The sequence below is a fragment of the Protomyctophum bolini genome (genome assembly GCF_963924005.1).
Source record: "Protomyctophum bolini genome assembly, chromosome: 9".
In the NCBI taxonomy this organism is placed as follows: Eukaryota; Metazoa; Chordata; class Actinopteri; order Myctophiformes; family Myctophidae; genus Protomyctophum; species Protomyctophum bolini.
The window spans coordinates 21,754,826-21,770,785 of NC_137870.1; the positions used below are offsets into that span (position 1 = coordinate 21,754,826).

Genomic DNA, 15,960 nt, shown 5'->3' on the forward strand with positions numbered 1-15,960 from the left:
AAACAAAACAAACAAACATTTCCTGGTTCGAATCTGTCACATGACTTGTGGAAAGTCCAGATTACATGACTGGTCCAGAACCTCACCAAAATAAGAACATCATGGTCCTGTTATAAAAACTGATGGCAGGTTAGTGATACGTCTTACGTGTACACAAATATAAATATGTAACTTTTTTTCAGTTGTAAGCTTCATTTTTTGCTGACGAGGTTTAATGTCGGATTCCCAGGCGGAGGCATGCGTTTGAATAATACTGTATTAACGTTAGGCCTGAACTTTTCACTCCTCATACATGATCGTATTGTTTGATTTGGAAAATTGTGTATTAGAAAATATGAGAATCTAATGCGTTGCTTTGGCGTTGACGTAGTTTACTTTCAGACGAGTAGCCTCTCACATTTCCTCCAGCGCATGTTAACATGAGTCAGCATTTCAAACTTTGTCCTCAAGTTTAACAGTTTAGCTTTTGCCTCTTGCTGCTTCACTACATCAGGGTTACAAAATGTAATATTTTTGATACACTTCATAATTTGGGGGACTTAAAACCGCCGACCCATGCCTATGCAGTGGTTCTCGTGGTCCTTAAGGGTTTCAGATGGTCCGCAGTTAAATAATGGAAAGTTATTGGTAACCAAATGGACCATTATTTGATCTTTAACTCTTGAGAGCGTAAAATGAAAACAATTGGACCTGTGCGGGTACATTTGGTTTAATTTTACGCTCTCAAGAGTTAAATTGTTGTTAAACATCTGCATTACTTAATTCACAATAAGTCTACACAATTAGAGAAATTGTTATTTTGATCAACATTTCGTTGATTTCAATAAAGCATGGAATTGTTAAAGGTATATTCAGTGATTTCACTTAATTCAAATATCACTTATTTTTTGTTTTGTTGTGACCATATAAGGAGTTCCTCCCTGTCCCCAGTTAACCCCTGGCAGTCAAAAAACCAAAGTCCCCGAGAGGCTAAATGTCATCAAACGGTGGTCCGTGGCTCAAATGCCAAATAAATAATAGGCCTTGCTATGAAAATTGTTGAAAACCACTGCTATATAGGATTTGGGTCCACTGTTCATCCTACCACTATAGGGATAATATACATTACATTTCTTTGTCAAAGTCCTATTTTGCAGAGGGAACCAGACTTTGGAAATTAGTTTGACAAATTAAAACAGCTGTTATAGTACCATACAGATACAGCCACCCACTATAACTATATGGATAGTTACCAATAGTATAGGTGGCCTTGTGGTTATATAGTGTCTGCCCTGATATTGGGAGGTTGGGGTCCACACACACTTGTGTCCCTCCCTGGTGAAGTCAGAGCAAAGATTATAAAAATGGTACCCATGGACCTCTCTTGGCATCAAAGTCCCTGACTCCCTGCAACATAGTAGTATAGTGTCATGTACAACACTGGGTACAGAAGCTCCTGGCCTGGCAGGGTCAGAAACGCTCAACTTTATACTTAGCAGGGGAGTGCTAGTCCAGCGTTTTTCACCCAGTGGTATCAAACACAGCATGGTGGGTTGCAAGATCTTCTGACTGGATCACAGAAAGTACTTAATGGTCATTGCAGAACTAGAGTCTAAGTTTGTTTTGACAAAGGGTATATTGCAAGAAAATTCAACTCCCCATTACTCCCTCTTGTTACACAGGCTAAGCTTGTAAAGAGCCATGTCACTCCAAGCCCCTCGTACGTCGGTGTTTACCTTTCAGTCTGCGGTGCACAGTGCACACATCCTCCAGTGTCTGAATGAACAGAGACTGAGGGACATGCTGTGCGATGTGACGGTGGTGGTGGAGGACAGGAGTGTCCGTGCCCATGGCTCGGTCCTAGCCTCCTGCAGTGACTACTTCCGCAGCCGGATTACCAACGCCACCAGACTGAATCCTGTCATCACTCTGCCCGAGGAGGTCAATATCCTAATAATTACATTGTCTATACAGTAGTGTTTCACTTTGGGTAACATACTATCAACTTATCAGTGAGACCATACATTATATGTATGCACTCACTGATAGCCTATTACTATAAGAAAAATATAATGGTTTTGGCACAGAAATTTGGTCAACTTTGTATTGTTTTATAATTGAATAGTGTACCATGTTTTTTTGTCATATGCTTAACCTTGCAGGTGACAATGGAGGGGTTTGAGCCATTGATGAATTTTGCTTACACATCCAAGCTGTTGTTCACAAAAGAAAACATTCATGCCATTCACTGCACCGCTGACTTTTTAGGATTTCACAACTTGGAGACGGCATGCTTCGATTTCCTCATCCCAAAGTTTTCTGAAGGTCACAGATCTGCTCAAGAGGCCAGGAGAAGAGGCTGTTGTCAGAAAATGACTCCAGCTGTTGGTTTGGGGCCCAGTGTAGAGAGCAGCCAGTCTGAGTTACCAGAACCACACAGCTCTGTGCCTTCAGGAGGAGATGTGCAATTTAACTCACCAACCCAATGTCCTCACAACACAGCAGGCCAGGGCAACAGAAGGGAGGAGAATTTCTGTCTAGAGAACCATGGCCCACAAATGCCATCTCTGGCGTTAACAGCAAATGATGTGTGTCCTATCCTGTCTTTGCCATGCCCGGACTCCATCAAAGATGACAGTCCCTCTGAATTCTGTGAAAGGGACATTTTGGACGAATTCAGTTTGGTGGACTGTGCACTCCCTTGTGAGCTGTCATCACACGAAGCTGTGAACCCACCACATCTCCAACAGGGGTCAGATGGAGGTGTTGGCCAGACTGCTGGTGCTGAAAGCAATTGTAACCAAAGCTCATGTCCCATGATCGAACCCTCTGGGGCAGATAACGGTACAAAATTATTAGAGCCAGTTCCAGCTGGACTGCAGGGGGAAATGTCTGTCAATCGATCAGATGCTCCACTCACAGATCTAAGCCAGGAGGAGGGAAATGAGGAGAGGAGTAGTGTGGAAAGGGAGGTGGCTGAACATCTGGCCAAGGGGTTTTGGCCAGACCTGTGTCCTTCTCAGACTCAACCACCTCCGCTAGACTCCGTTGACCAAAGCAATATAGCGAAGGCTTCAGACTTCCATTGGCTAAAGCAGCTCGACCTGAGCTCCGGCACGGGGGATTGTCCCTTCCTCAGGGACCTCGGAGCCGCTGAGGAGCAGACACCAGGGACCGACGGCCTGTTCCAGTCAGAGAAGAGTCCCTACATGTCCTCTTCGCTCAACTCAGCTGAAGACACCGATCTGGACACGGATGGAGATAGTGAGGCCAACAAAAGAAGGGCAGAAGAGGTAGAGTGCAGTAGGCCTTTGTGATAGCCTTTTATTCAGTGGTGGAGGAAGTACTGCAATTGTTTTACTTTAACATTGCAAGTTATAAAAATGTGTATAAAATATTTCAAAATGGCCAAGATTGTAGATCAACCATTATCAAAGAGACAAAGTATAAAATATGATAGACATGTTACCACTTACCTCTCTACAGGTGCAGCTGCCCTTCCCAGTGGAGCAGATCTCCACATTGAGCCGGAATGCCTTCCAGCAGCTTCTGAAAGACCAAAACCTGACCCAGGATCAGCTGGAGTTTGTTCATGACGTCCGTCGCCGCAGCAAAAACCGTGTCGCTGCTCAGCGCTGCCGAAAGAGAAAGCTGGACATCATCCACACTCTGGAGTGTGAAATCAACACGCTGGTAAGAGATCTGTCTAATCACTATGGTCAACAACATCCTGATACTCTAGGGTTGAATGTAACATCTTCGTTGTCTCTTTGTGCATATTATGAATATGAACCCACTAAAGCCGAGGGTCATTTTAGATTTTTGTGTTTGCTATTCAAAAATACAAGCTAGCTAGCTTGTACATCTGCTATTTTGGAACATTTTAGAAAAATCTTGAAAGAGTGAGAACTACTGATTTTTAGAATGCATTCGTAGAATTGGCTACAGATCTTAATAGGTTAAACCGTACGATGGGTATATAGTCACCCAAAATAGAATTTTGTCTGGATTAGGGATGTTCTCACAAAGGTTTTAGTTTATGTATTTAGTGTCAAGTCCGCAGGACTTTTTGGTGTTAGCTCAAGTGTTTTACAGTACCTCTGTGCTGTTTTTGACTAATAAAGTATTCAATCAAAAATAATGCCATTGCCATTTGAGGTTAGCTGTTAACAGTGGTTCCTTAATTAATCAATGATATTCTTCCACTTAATTGTGCAGCATTTGACAAAATCAGCAGGTTTTTTTCCCTTCAGGTTTTTGGCACAATTGTCACTTTAAATTGTCATTTTAAAGTGTATCAACAAGCATGGTGAGATCTGCTTTAAAAAACGGCAAGCCATTTCTTTGATTGTATTTACTGTGCCTGGTTCTCCCCAGCTTCCACACTGTCACTTCATCGTGCAGCAAAATGGGCACATGTGTTGCTCTTGTACGCGTTGCTCTCATGCATGTTAGTAACACTGAGTAGTCATGACCAGGCAACTTTCAGCTGCATTGAAGTTCATCATAGGGTTAGTTTTCATTATAGGACTGGTTTCACCCCTGGTATTGTTGTACTGTAGATTAGAGTGAGAGTCAAGCTACACTCTCTCCTGCTTATTCCACAGAGAGGTGAGAAGGAGAGACTTATGCATGAGCATAGTCACCTGAAGCAGAACTTGGAGGACGCACGGCAGAGTCTGTCCGGCTTATGCAAGAGTGTCAACAGTGAGTCCGGAGATGAACAGGACCAGTTCCAGATCTTTGCCAAGATCTCCTCCCCAGTCCTCCCCACCTTGTCCCTCCTCATACCCATGTCCTCCTCCAGTCTCCTGTGTAAAGAGCAGGACTCCCAGACTCACATGGGCATGGCCGTTTGTCTCTCAGAATGCAGCTCAAGCGGGCCGAGTGTGAACTCGGTACAAGTCAGCCTCCCAGAGTCCAACCCAAAGACAGAGGAGCAAGTCCCCACACAGAACTGTGTCCCTGCCAACATCCTGAGTGCCTGTCTGGATATAGATGACAACCTATAATTGGCAATTGTGATTCCATATAATTTCTGAAGATGCAGGACGTCAAGCAGTGGAGACTTTTTAAGTAGTTACTTATTTCCCTTTCATGGTGGATTTGCGTAAATACATTTGTTTATTCAAACGGTTCATATTTCTGCCTAATGTAAAGTCTAACATTACATTGAGAAATATAATTGTGTATTGCTTTGCCGTTATGCATTTAACGGTAGCAAAATGCAGAATAGAGTATTTTTGTTTTACTGTAGGTCCATCGACAGACATTTCAGGTAAATTCCTCATTTGCACAGGAAGATCAAGGACTAATTTATACTCTGGTGCACAAACAGGTATCTTCATTTATGAACAAAGTCATGCAACAAAGTATAACTTATATTTTTTCTCAGGGAAATGCATTACTCAACTAAAAGTTTGTCAATGGTTAATTTAAATGTTGATGTCCACACACACACGCACCCTCGTGGGACAGAGAGCGGTAATTGCAACTATATCCGAACAACTGTACAGCAAAGATAGCTCATGTCAGATCTAGAACTGTCTTCTTCAAATAACTATTACCTTTGTCAACCAGTAGGTGTCATACCACAACTACAATTTTAGGCAGACCACCACTGCAAGATTAGCTGATGTGCTTGTATTGTATCTACACTCTACTATAGCCTACATCCAAATGTGGTTTTATTCGTTAAAATAAGTCCAGTGTTGTAGCCTCAAAATAATATTACTGTATATTACACCATAATGTTTCCTTTTAATTCTTCTTGAATCTTGATCTTGAATAATTAATCTTGAATTCAACAGATTCAATTCAAGAGATTCAGTCTTGATTCACTTCAATTATCCATTAGCATTATTACTGTAATCTTTCCACAATTAATTGAATATAATAATCTTTCAGTAGCAATACTACTACAATTAACAAAATGATTATAATACAAATAATTCATATGAATTAATTTGTATGTAGCATCATGTTATTTGTACAACGGTTACAGTGTCGCCGTAATATTTGATGCAATACGTGCCTTATTCGTTGCTGTCGGGAGGAAATCACCTAAATCCATTTTTGGTGTTGGTGTTTTTAGGTGTTGGTTAAAAATAAATGGACCAATGAAAAGTATTTTTAAATGCTTCGGGAAAAATTGGACCCTCAAACTGTCTGTTAAAGCGGCTATCTCCTCTTATGCAAGTTATTGACAATTATAGTTATAAGTTGCAATACCAACTTTGATGAGGCAGTATTGCATTGTTTTAAAAATACAAGGTTTTCTTCATTTCCTGAAGAATGTATACTTTTCATTTCCTGAAAAAAATATATTTTTCATTTCCTGAAAAATGAACATTTTGGAGTTGGGTGGTTTCTTCCCAACAACAGAGATAATTATGTAAAAAGTTGTATAGATAAACTTGAAGGCAGTATTTTTGTCATCTTGTCTGTAGCTTTGTTGCACATTAACCTACAGACCCATTGATTGTATGCTACCTTTTGGCCTGTGCCTGCATGATTTATTTTTAATAAATGCTTCCATGGATCACCAACTTAAATAAATTAAATCTTTGTTTACCATCTTGTACTAAAACTGAAAATGTCTGCTGGCTTAATTCAGTATGGTAGTAGTCAGCATCACAGAAAGCTGAAGGAATATGATGTAGAAAGAAACCTTTATGTTCCTTTACCCCCCTGTATAAGTGTCACTGGATAAGATCGTCTTGTAAACTGTAAGTACACCAGTAAGACGCCCTGAGGGCGAGGGCACGTGCACGCATCTGCCTGGGTGACTGAGAACTCTAGTTTTAGCCGGCTGCCGGGCGCAGCTGCACTAATAACGTTGGGGCGGGCCCGTCTAGAGTTTTAATGGACAGGTATCAGTCAAAAGGGAGACATCGAAGAGGAAGGATGGATGCGGAAGGATCAACATATGGAATGTCAGAACAGGTCAGCTCCATATATGGAGATCTAAGGGTTTGAGGTCAGATGTAGAGTTGCTGGCCAATATTGTTGACAGTAGTCATCAAACCACTGTTTGGCCAATAGAGGGAAGTCTTAACTATTTGTGCCACTACACAATTTGTACTGAATATGAATTGACTGTTAACTACTCTGGCAAAATGAAATACATACTCATCTTAATGTCACTACATTGCTAAACGTAGAGGTTGGGGTTTGGCCTGCAAGGAGAGGAGTCTTTCCTAACACTAAAGAAAATAGTCTTGCATGTCATGATAACTTGGAGTATCTTGGTGACGTCATTGATTGGGAATATGTTTGTTCTTAAAGGAGAATTCCATGCTAGAATGCTTTCTTATCTTTCTTTGTAGTTAATTGTTACGTCCCCACCAAAGAGGTCCAGGTGTTTTTTTGTGCAAAAACTCCTTATTGGCTATTTTCCCTACCATAAGCCCTCAATTCATTGCATTGCATTGAATGGGAATTGAATGGGGCTATGTATGGGGTGTTATGCTAGTTCGCTTATTTCCATCGAAAGAAGTAGTAAAGTGTGCCGCTTGGGATATTATTTACATTATGAAGAGAGGATATATACAAAGAAATACACCCCATAGCCCCATTCAATTCCAATGCAATTGATTGAGGGCTTATGGTAGGGGAAATAGCCAATAAGGAGCTTTTGCACAAAATAACACCTGGACCTCTTTGGTGGGGAGTGGGGACGTAACAACTACAAAGACAGGTAAGAAAGCCTTTTAGTATGGAATTCTCCTTTAATAATGCTTATACATTCAGAATGGCACGCACCCAATTGGGAGAAGTACAGACTCGCTGAGTACTAATCTTTCCAAAATGTTGGTGAAGGTGAAGTAAAACACTGCAGAAAAGAAACATTGTTTTGCTGGAGCTATTGTTATTGCTGAAAACCAGTGAGTTTTAAGCAGCCAAAATGCAGCTTACATCAATCTGACTACATTCACAAATTGTGAATGTAGTGTTTGTTGGGTGGTTTGGATGATTGCTTAAGTCATTTTAAGGTTTATTATGTAAGATTGCGGATTCAGTATCTAATTAACAATACTGTACGAGATGTCAGTGAAATTACATTATTTCTTTGTTTACGTGCATTTATTCTCGATATGCAAATTATTTTTATGTATTTATTTGGGATTTTTGCCTTTGTGCCAAATAGTAGGCTATGGTGCTACAAAAAACATGTATCGGCATCCAGAATTGTATTTGGTTTGTGAGATTGCCTACAGTAGTTAAGCTCTACAGTTATCACATACTGTAATAAGCCACAGTAGTTGAGCTCTACAGTTATCACATACTGTACTAAGCATCAGCTAGTATTCATGGCCCTCTCTGGGTGTGTCACAGGATGTACGCAGTGTGGTGAACTATTGTCTTCTTGTAATTTCATGGAGGTGATGAAAGCAACTAAGGCAGACAGACCAAGGTACACAATTTGTTCAGAGGAAATCCTACGCACCACTGGAGCAGCAGACAGGCTGTCTCCAAACACAGTCTGCTGCGCAAAGGTGGCATTTTGCCTGACAGGGGAGAGTATTCCTGTCGTGTCCCTTTAGGACAGAAGTTGCATATAAGTGGTCATAATTAGCCCCAAGAGAAAACGGAGTGCTTTTAAGCGATTTCTGTTCAAATGTTACCCGGTATTTCCCACGTCTGAATTTGAGCTTGTATTGCTTGTTCCTTTAATTTATTACTCTTGTATTTATTTTCTGCACCTCAAAATGTGTGCACGTTTATACAGTACTCATGTCTTTGCAAGGTGTGTGTGCCTTGCTTCAATACACTTGTCTTGTTTCAATACACCTTTGAATCAGTGCACTGGTCTCAGTTTTACTCAGACTTTACTCCAGCAACTTTGACAAAACTAATAATATATGATGTCCATCTTTGACAAACTGTGTAAAACAACTGCTTTGGCTCTATACTCTTAACATGAAAGAGTACCACCCAGGAGTCAAAGGATTAGAGATGATGATAAGGCCACGGGGGGAAAGATACCGTCTCCCCAGCTGTCACGGTGACACACTTTTGTGAAAGGTCTTCAAGATGGTGCTTTTCGAAACTAGACCAAGTCACCTTAAAATGCAGCAAAGGTATTGCAAATTGGGGCCCATTTTGCATTCACAACACTGAAAATGTGGATTCTTCCCTCGCTGTTTGCATCTTTATTGTACACTTTTTGGATCATTTTGTGCCATGAAAGAAACAAAGATTATCCTCTTCTACAAGCTACACAGAAAGAGAGACTTGATTTGTGGGGAAGCAGCTGTGCAGCATAGCAAGGTCAGAGGTCTCTAATCCCCGGGCTCATTCATGCTATATTAAAAAAACCTTCTCCGAGTTCTGATTAAGAATGCAGGGTTAGAAGATTAAAGGCCAGCAAACAAAATGAAAGCAGTCTAAGCCCAATCCTGGAATTCATCAGAATAGCAGAAACGTAAACTCTCATTACGTGAGATTAATGCAAAGCTCCCGAATTCATCTGTCTTTATAGTACATCTTCTCTATCAAGGCCTACTGTACTGCATCATTCCCCTTCCTGAGAATCTGAGCAAACACCTTTAATATTGTTGTGTCCGTACCAGCCGAAGGCATGGGGAGAGTATGTTTTGCACTCATTTGCACTAATCTCCGGCACTGTTAACCTGGTCGAAAATTCTCAACCATTGGAAAATCGTCATTTGTGGTTGATTAGTTTGTCTACTGAATGTAGATATTTTATTGTTTCATTACATAATTTTTTAAGCTTCACCTTTCATAATAATACTGGATTTTTCAATTGGCAACCACATGCTTTACCTTTGTCCCTTGTTCTACCTACCTGGGGTCAGGATTAGGTCACAAGTGGTAGGAATTATGGATAAAACATATTGTGAGTGATCCAGGATCACTTTCTGTGTCCCATCTCTAGCTATCATGGTTCTGCACGCACAATCACTGATCCTGAACCAATAGCCAAGTATTTGATGGGGAATATGTTTGTTCATTGTTCTTAATAATGCTTATACATTCAGAATGGCACACACCCAATTGGGAGAAGTACAGACTCGCAGAGTGCTAATCTGCACACTGCAGAAAATAAACTTTGTTTTGCTGGAGCTATTGTTATTGCTGAAAACCAGTGAGTTTTAAGCAGCCAAAATGCAGCTTACATCAATCTGACTACATTCACAAATTGCAAACTTTGGATGATTGCTTAAGTCATTTTAAGGTTTATTATGTAAGATTGCAGATTCAGTATCTAATTAACAATAGTGTACGAGATGTCAGTGAAATTACATTATTTCTCTGTTTACATGCATTTATTCTCGATATGCAAATTTTATTTTTTATGTAGGGGAGAACGGGGGAAGATGAACCACTTTTTGCTTAAGTTGTCCTGGAAGCAAGGCAAAATGAGATGGCAGTCAAATCTAATGATCTACACATATTTCAGGATGTCCTCTATCAATTGAAATGATGAGTAAGCAGCTATGACAAAGGGCCATGAAAATATGACCTTTTCAAAATAACTGGTCATGTGGCTCAATTTGCCCCAGGTAAGGGGTAAGTTGATCCAAAATTGAACCACATGATATTTTAATGTAAAGAGCTTAAACTTGAACAGATAATGTATTCACTTATTGAAAATAATTTAATAACAGTTTTCCCTTTTGCAAATAGTCTTATTTGTTTATTTATTATTTAAACAATATAAAGACAATTAAATAAAGTTTGTTATTCAGAACCTTATAATATTTGCAATATTGTTAATACAATATAGCAAATTTGCAAACATTTGCAAACATCCAAATTAAAGGTCATTCAGTATAATTTGAGTAGCAAATACTTAATACAAAAATATGAATGGTGATTCACATTAAGAAAAGTGGCTCAATTTACCCCAAGGAATTGGTTTAACTTGCCCCATGGCCACTTTTTGACAAAACATGGCTATAGCTTAATGCTCCAGGCTAATGTTTAGCTAAATGATTCACATGGGTTTTATACATTGGTATATCACCAACATGCATGATATATAAGTTTAGACCTGGGTGCTTTTGCTTTAACATAAAAATGATTATTCCAGAAAAGTTTGTTTCTTTACTTTGACCAGCAAAAAACACTTTTTTGTGTATAAATGTACTTACCACTTTGTCCATGTGTCTCTCATCTTCACAGTCAGGTTGAAATGGTGGGTGTGTCCTGATTTTAAGGTCACATGACAACTCATGTGTGTAGTTTTAAAGATACAGGGGGTGGTTCAACTTACCCGACGGTTCATCTTCCCCCGTTCTCCCCTATTTATTTGGGTGTCTGATTTTCCAATTGGCAACCACATGCTTTACCTTTGTCCCTTGTTCTACCTACAGTACCTGGGGTCAGGATTAGGCCACAGGTGGTAGGAATTATGGATAAAACATAATGTGAGTGATCCAGGAGCACTTTCTGAGTCCCATCTCTAGCTATCATGGTTCTGCACGCACAATCACTGATCCTGAACCAATAGCCAAGTATCACAACGGGGGCATGAGGCCAGAATAATAAACATGCACAAAATCCTTTCTTCTTCTTCATCTTCTTCTTATTATTCATTGTCAAAAACTACATTTATACACTTTTCAAGAATATTTTTTTAAGAAGTAGCGAAAATAGCAGATCTACATACTCACAACGGCTATGTTGATTATTTGTTTTACAAGGACTATAGGTCTTAAAGTGGTTTGTGTGTGTGCGTCTGTGCGTGCGTGGCGGCAGTGTCTCAGGGGTAGAGTGGCCGGTAGAATAGCAGGATGGGAAAACCGTGAGGTTCCCAGTTCAAACCCTAGAGTTAGTGTTGAAGTGTCCTTGAGCAAGACACTGAACCCCTAATTGCTCCCGATGTGCAGGTTGGTTCCTTGCATGGTTTTCTCCGTCATCTGTGTGTGAATGGGTGAATGTAATGCACAATCTATGTAAAGCTGTACGAATATGGGTGAATGGGTGAATGTAATGCACAGTGTGTGCGTGTGTGCTGTACATGAGTGCATGTAGCATTGTTTGTATGTGCATGCACATGTGGGGGTCTCAGCTTGTGTCACATGTACACTGTCCAATGTGTCCATAGTGAGCTCCAAGGACTTCTGGCAAAACTATAAAAGTATTAAGTGCTGTTGAGCTACTGTATCCTGACTGATTACATGGCAGGGGGTTGATTCTAAAGTGTCGTGCATGGGAAGGGGGTGGTACCCCATTGACAGGATTAGAGACGGTCATAATACTATAATCTTCCTGCAAAATGAGACTAGAGAACAAGCAGACCTAGAGCTAGCACCCTTCTCTGTGACAGATAGATTAACTAACAGCTGGTCATACAGTGACAGATTAACTTCACACTTATTCATTCTTGTGCAAGTAGTAGTCCGTTTTGTGCTCACTGCTGTATCTCAATAGAATAGATCATTAAGATCAAGTCATACTGTGCATACTGTACATATGGCATATTAAATGATGGCGAGTCATGCAAATTGTGATTTACACAATTTATCAGTGTCAAGAAACAGTCATCCCAAAATGCAAAACTTCCTAACAAGCTCATTTACAATTAAGTCCAGTTTTTAGGGCATGGCTCTGCAGGAGTCCAGCCATTTAAGATGGTCGGCCTGAGTGTCTGTTTGTCTGGAGCTACTGAAATCTCAGAAACTGCTAGACTGATCAGTGACACATTTCTGAACAATAAAATGCTAGTACATCATTAGGGAGGACAAGATCCTATGAAGTCCAGAGTGGGATTGCAGGTTCTGTGTTCACTGCTGTTTTGAAAATAGAAGTGAAATATTCCTCTATGAATTCACGAGGATCAGTCTTTTTACAAGTGTGACCTACACAATGTCAACTACTGTAGCAAGACAGGTGATATTATGCATCACACAGGTATAAATGTTTTTGGGTATACATTTTCCCATTTAGAACACATTGGAATGGAACAAATTAAATAGCTTATTCTATCTCTAGTAGAATATCTATATCTAAGTATAACAATAAAATCTGTGAACATCACAGACACATAAGAGGAGATCACTAAACATCATTTGAATGGACTATTGTACTTTGCATTGAGAAGTACAGTAGAAGGACCAGTTCTACATGCACTGTTGCTCTGTAAAAGACAAAAACAATCCACTGTCCATGAACCAAGGATCAACATCTTGGTTTTACTTCTATTGAAAACCCCTCTATATAGTAATACTGTAAATGTTGAACAGATATATAATGGGTAAATATAGTCTAAAGCAGATCAGACAAATACTGTAACACTCACTCACTAATTCACTATGATGCCATCAACGATTCAACATGCAAATCATGAATCAACAAGTGTATTTGATCTGTTGTATTAACAAGAGCATACCTTTAGATGTTCATAGGATCTTAGTGATGTTGGACTTTCAGTTGTATATAGGTATAATCAAAATATAATCATTATTTTGTATCTGTTGCTCCGCGAGTGAGGAACAGTGGTAGCGACAAACAAGTCTTGAATCACACTTTTAGAATAAACAAATAGCAAATAAAGTGGATTCTGCAAAGGAGTAATATAAAAGATTATTGATGATATCTGGACTTACATAATCATGGTCAGGTGTACAGTACACTAACTGTAGTATACAAACTAATGTTCTACCAAAGTTCAACATCACTTCAAGTACCCTGTTCCCTGACAGTAATTCAATTTACAGACATTGTTACTTCTTCTTTGCATGGACAGTGCGTGGATGACATGCTTACTTCAAAGCAATGTTCTCCCTTGAATATAATAAGAACACACCAGCAAAGGTGTGGCATAAGCATAGTAAAAGGCACTGGGTGGATTTGTGAATTAGTTTCATCAAAACAGCAGGATCTCCTGTTGTGTGTGATAATCTATAAACCAGGGGAGACAGAACTGTAGAATGTACTAGATCGGTGGTTCTCAACCTGTAAGTAAGTAATTAAGTACTTAAGTAATTAAAATGAAAATATAAATAAAATAAATACATGTTTTCTAAGTTATTATTTCAGTAAAAGCACAGTCACAATAGCCTACAGAATATTTGGGTAACAATAATAATTAAATGAAAGGTAAACATATTCAGATGCACACGTCTGTGTCAAACAAGGTCAAACAAAGGCCCCAGGGGGGTCAGGATTTACAGTATGTAGGTAAGCTGTGTGAAGAGGTGCGTATGTTATCAAAACCCCCATTTTAGAAAATGTACGTATAATGAAAGTCTTAATAACTAATATAGTTATTTCATTTTGCACAGCAGTCTCAGTCGGTATGTGTTCACACTGCACAGAGTGGACGCATGTGTTTGTTCAGTCAGCATGGACACACCAATGCGTGTTTGTTCAGTGCGTCTATGTTGTTATATTGGTGAGTAGTGAAGGAGTATTGTCTTGCACTGACATATTTATTATTGTATGAGCCTGTGTGTCTTTTTAACTAGGAGAAACGTAATTTCGTTTTTTTTCTGCTGCTACAGTTGAATCTTGAGGAGGGGGTTTGTGAGCCCTGGAAGTCTTTTTGAGGGGTCACCACCCAAAAAGGCTGAGAACCTGGGGCGACAGGGCCTTCTCTGTGGCTGCCCGTAACCTCTGGAATGCTCTCCCCAAACATATCCGAGATGCCCCCTCACTTCCTACCTTCAAATCTGCACTGAAAACCCACCTGTTCAGAATCACATTTCCAAGCTGATGTGTTTTTAAACTTGTTATATGCACTGTTTTATTGGTTTTACTATTTTAATTGTTTTTTCTAAATAAAGTTGTTCTTTTCTTGTTCCCCCCTGGCCCCAACACATGTAAAGCACACACACACACACACACACACACACACACACACACACACACACACACACACACACACACACACACACACACACACACACACACACACACACACACACACACACACACACACACACACACACACACACACACACACACACAAACCCACTGCAACACACACACACACACACACACACACACACACAGCCTGCACCACTCAGTTCACACAGGTGTGATTTTATATAATGCATGCAGGGTCAGGAAAGAAAATCTTTCTAAACTTATGACATCTGATTGCGAACGCAGTGATTGCGAATGCAGTGAGCACTAACTATGAGACCTAGCAGAACATGTCTGTCTGTCTGTCTGTGTCTGTCTGTCTGTCACGCTGTAACACCACCTGCCCGCCACCAGAGGGCGCAGCTGTATCACACACAAAAGAAAAACACACACACACACACACACACACACACACACACACACACACACACACACACACAAACTTAACTTAAAAAACCTTAACTTAAAAAAAACGATGATGAATCAGCCATATAGCAAGACCTCAGAAATGACCTCAGATCTTCTGGATTTAGAGAGCAGCCCATTCAATCCACGGATGTAAACAAAACATTGCATGCAGCATCTCTGTCCGGGATTGGAGAAACCGTGTGTCAATTAAAACACACTTGCATACAAAGAATCACAACAAAATCAAAGCAAGCGGAAATGAGAGATAAAGCATGTACATGTAATGTTCTTGTATAACTTTAAACATTCTGAAAATAACAAAAAAAATTGAAACATACACATGCATTTTCATTCACTTCAAAGGATACAAAAAGAAAATATTTAAAGTAATAAGCAACTTAATTAAGGGATTGCCCATTCAAAAACAATTTGGAAAAGAAAGAAAAAAAACTGCATTAACTTCGCTTCATGTTTACAAATGAGTTTATATGTGGTAAGTGGCAGTATCGCTATGCCAAAGAAAATTTGCGTATACCATATAGTATACCGTCTTTCCTACAATAATCATTGTTGACGTTTAGTTATTCTAGACAGGACAAACTGGCCTTAAGAGATACCTCTTTCCATCATGTATCTGCAGTATCATGACATTTTCAGACAAAACATTTAATGTTTTGGAATGACAAAAACAGCAAGGCGTGAATGGTTAAGGATTGACAAAATCATATTTAATTA

At 39.7% G+C, this 15,960-nt stretch overlaps 1 protein-coding gene across 3 annotated transcripts; it reads left to right on the plus strand.

Moving 5' to 3' along the window:
• Positions 1-48: 48 nt before the first annotated feature.
• Positions 49-6,527, plus strand: bach1a (BTB and CNC homology 1, basic leucine zipper transcription factor 1 a). Of its 3 annotated transcripts, none has more exons than XM_080771866.1 (5): positions 49-129; positions 1,662-1,920; positions 2,142-3,272; positions 3,466-3,672; positions 4,587-6,527. In XM_080771866.1, exons 2-5 carry the CDS (start codon positions 1,681-1,683, stop codon positions 4,989-4,991), a joined length of 1,983 nt encoding a protein of 660 aa, XP_080627992.1. In that variant the 5' UTR covers positions 49-129; positions 1,662-1,680; the 3' UTR covers positions 4,992-6,527. The 3 variants fall into 3 exon arrangements, with proteins under 3 accessions (XP_080627992.1, XP_080627993.1, XP_080627994.1); XM_080771867.1 differs by having other exon boundaries at positions 57-129; positions 1,737-1,920; XM_080771868.1 differs by lacking the exon at positions 49-129 and having other exon boundaries at positions 1,803-1,920; positions 2,248-3,272.
• Positions 6,528-15,960: the final 9,433 nt, after the last annotated feature.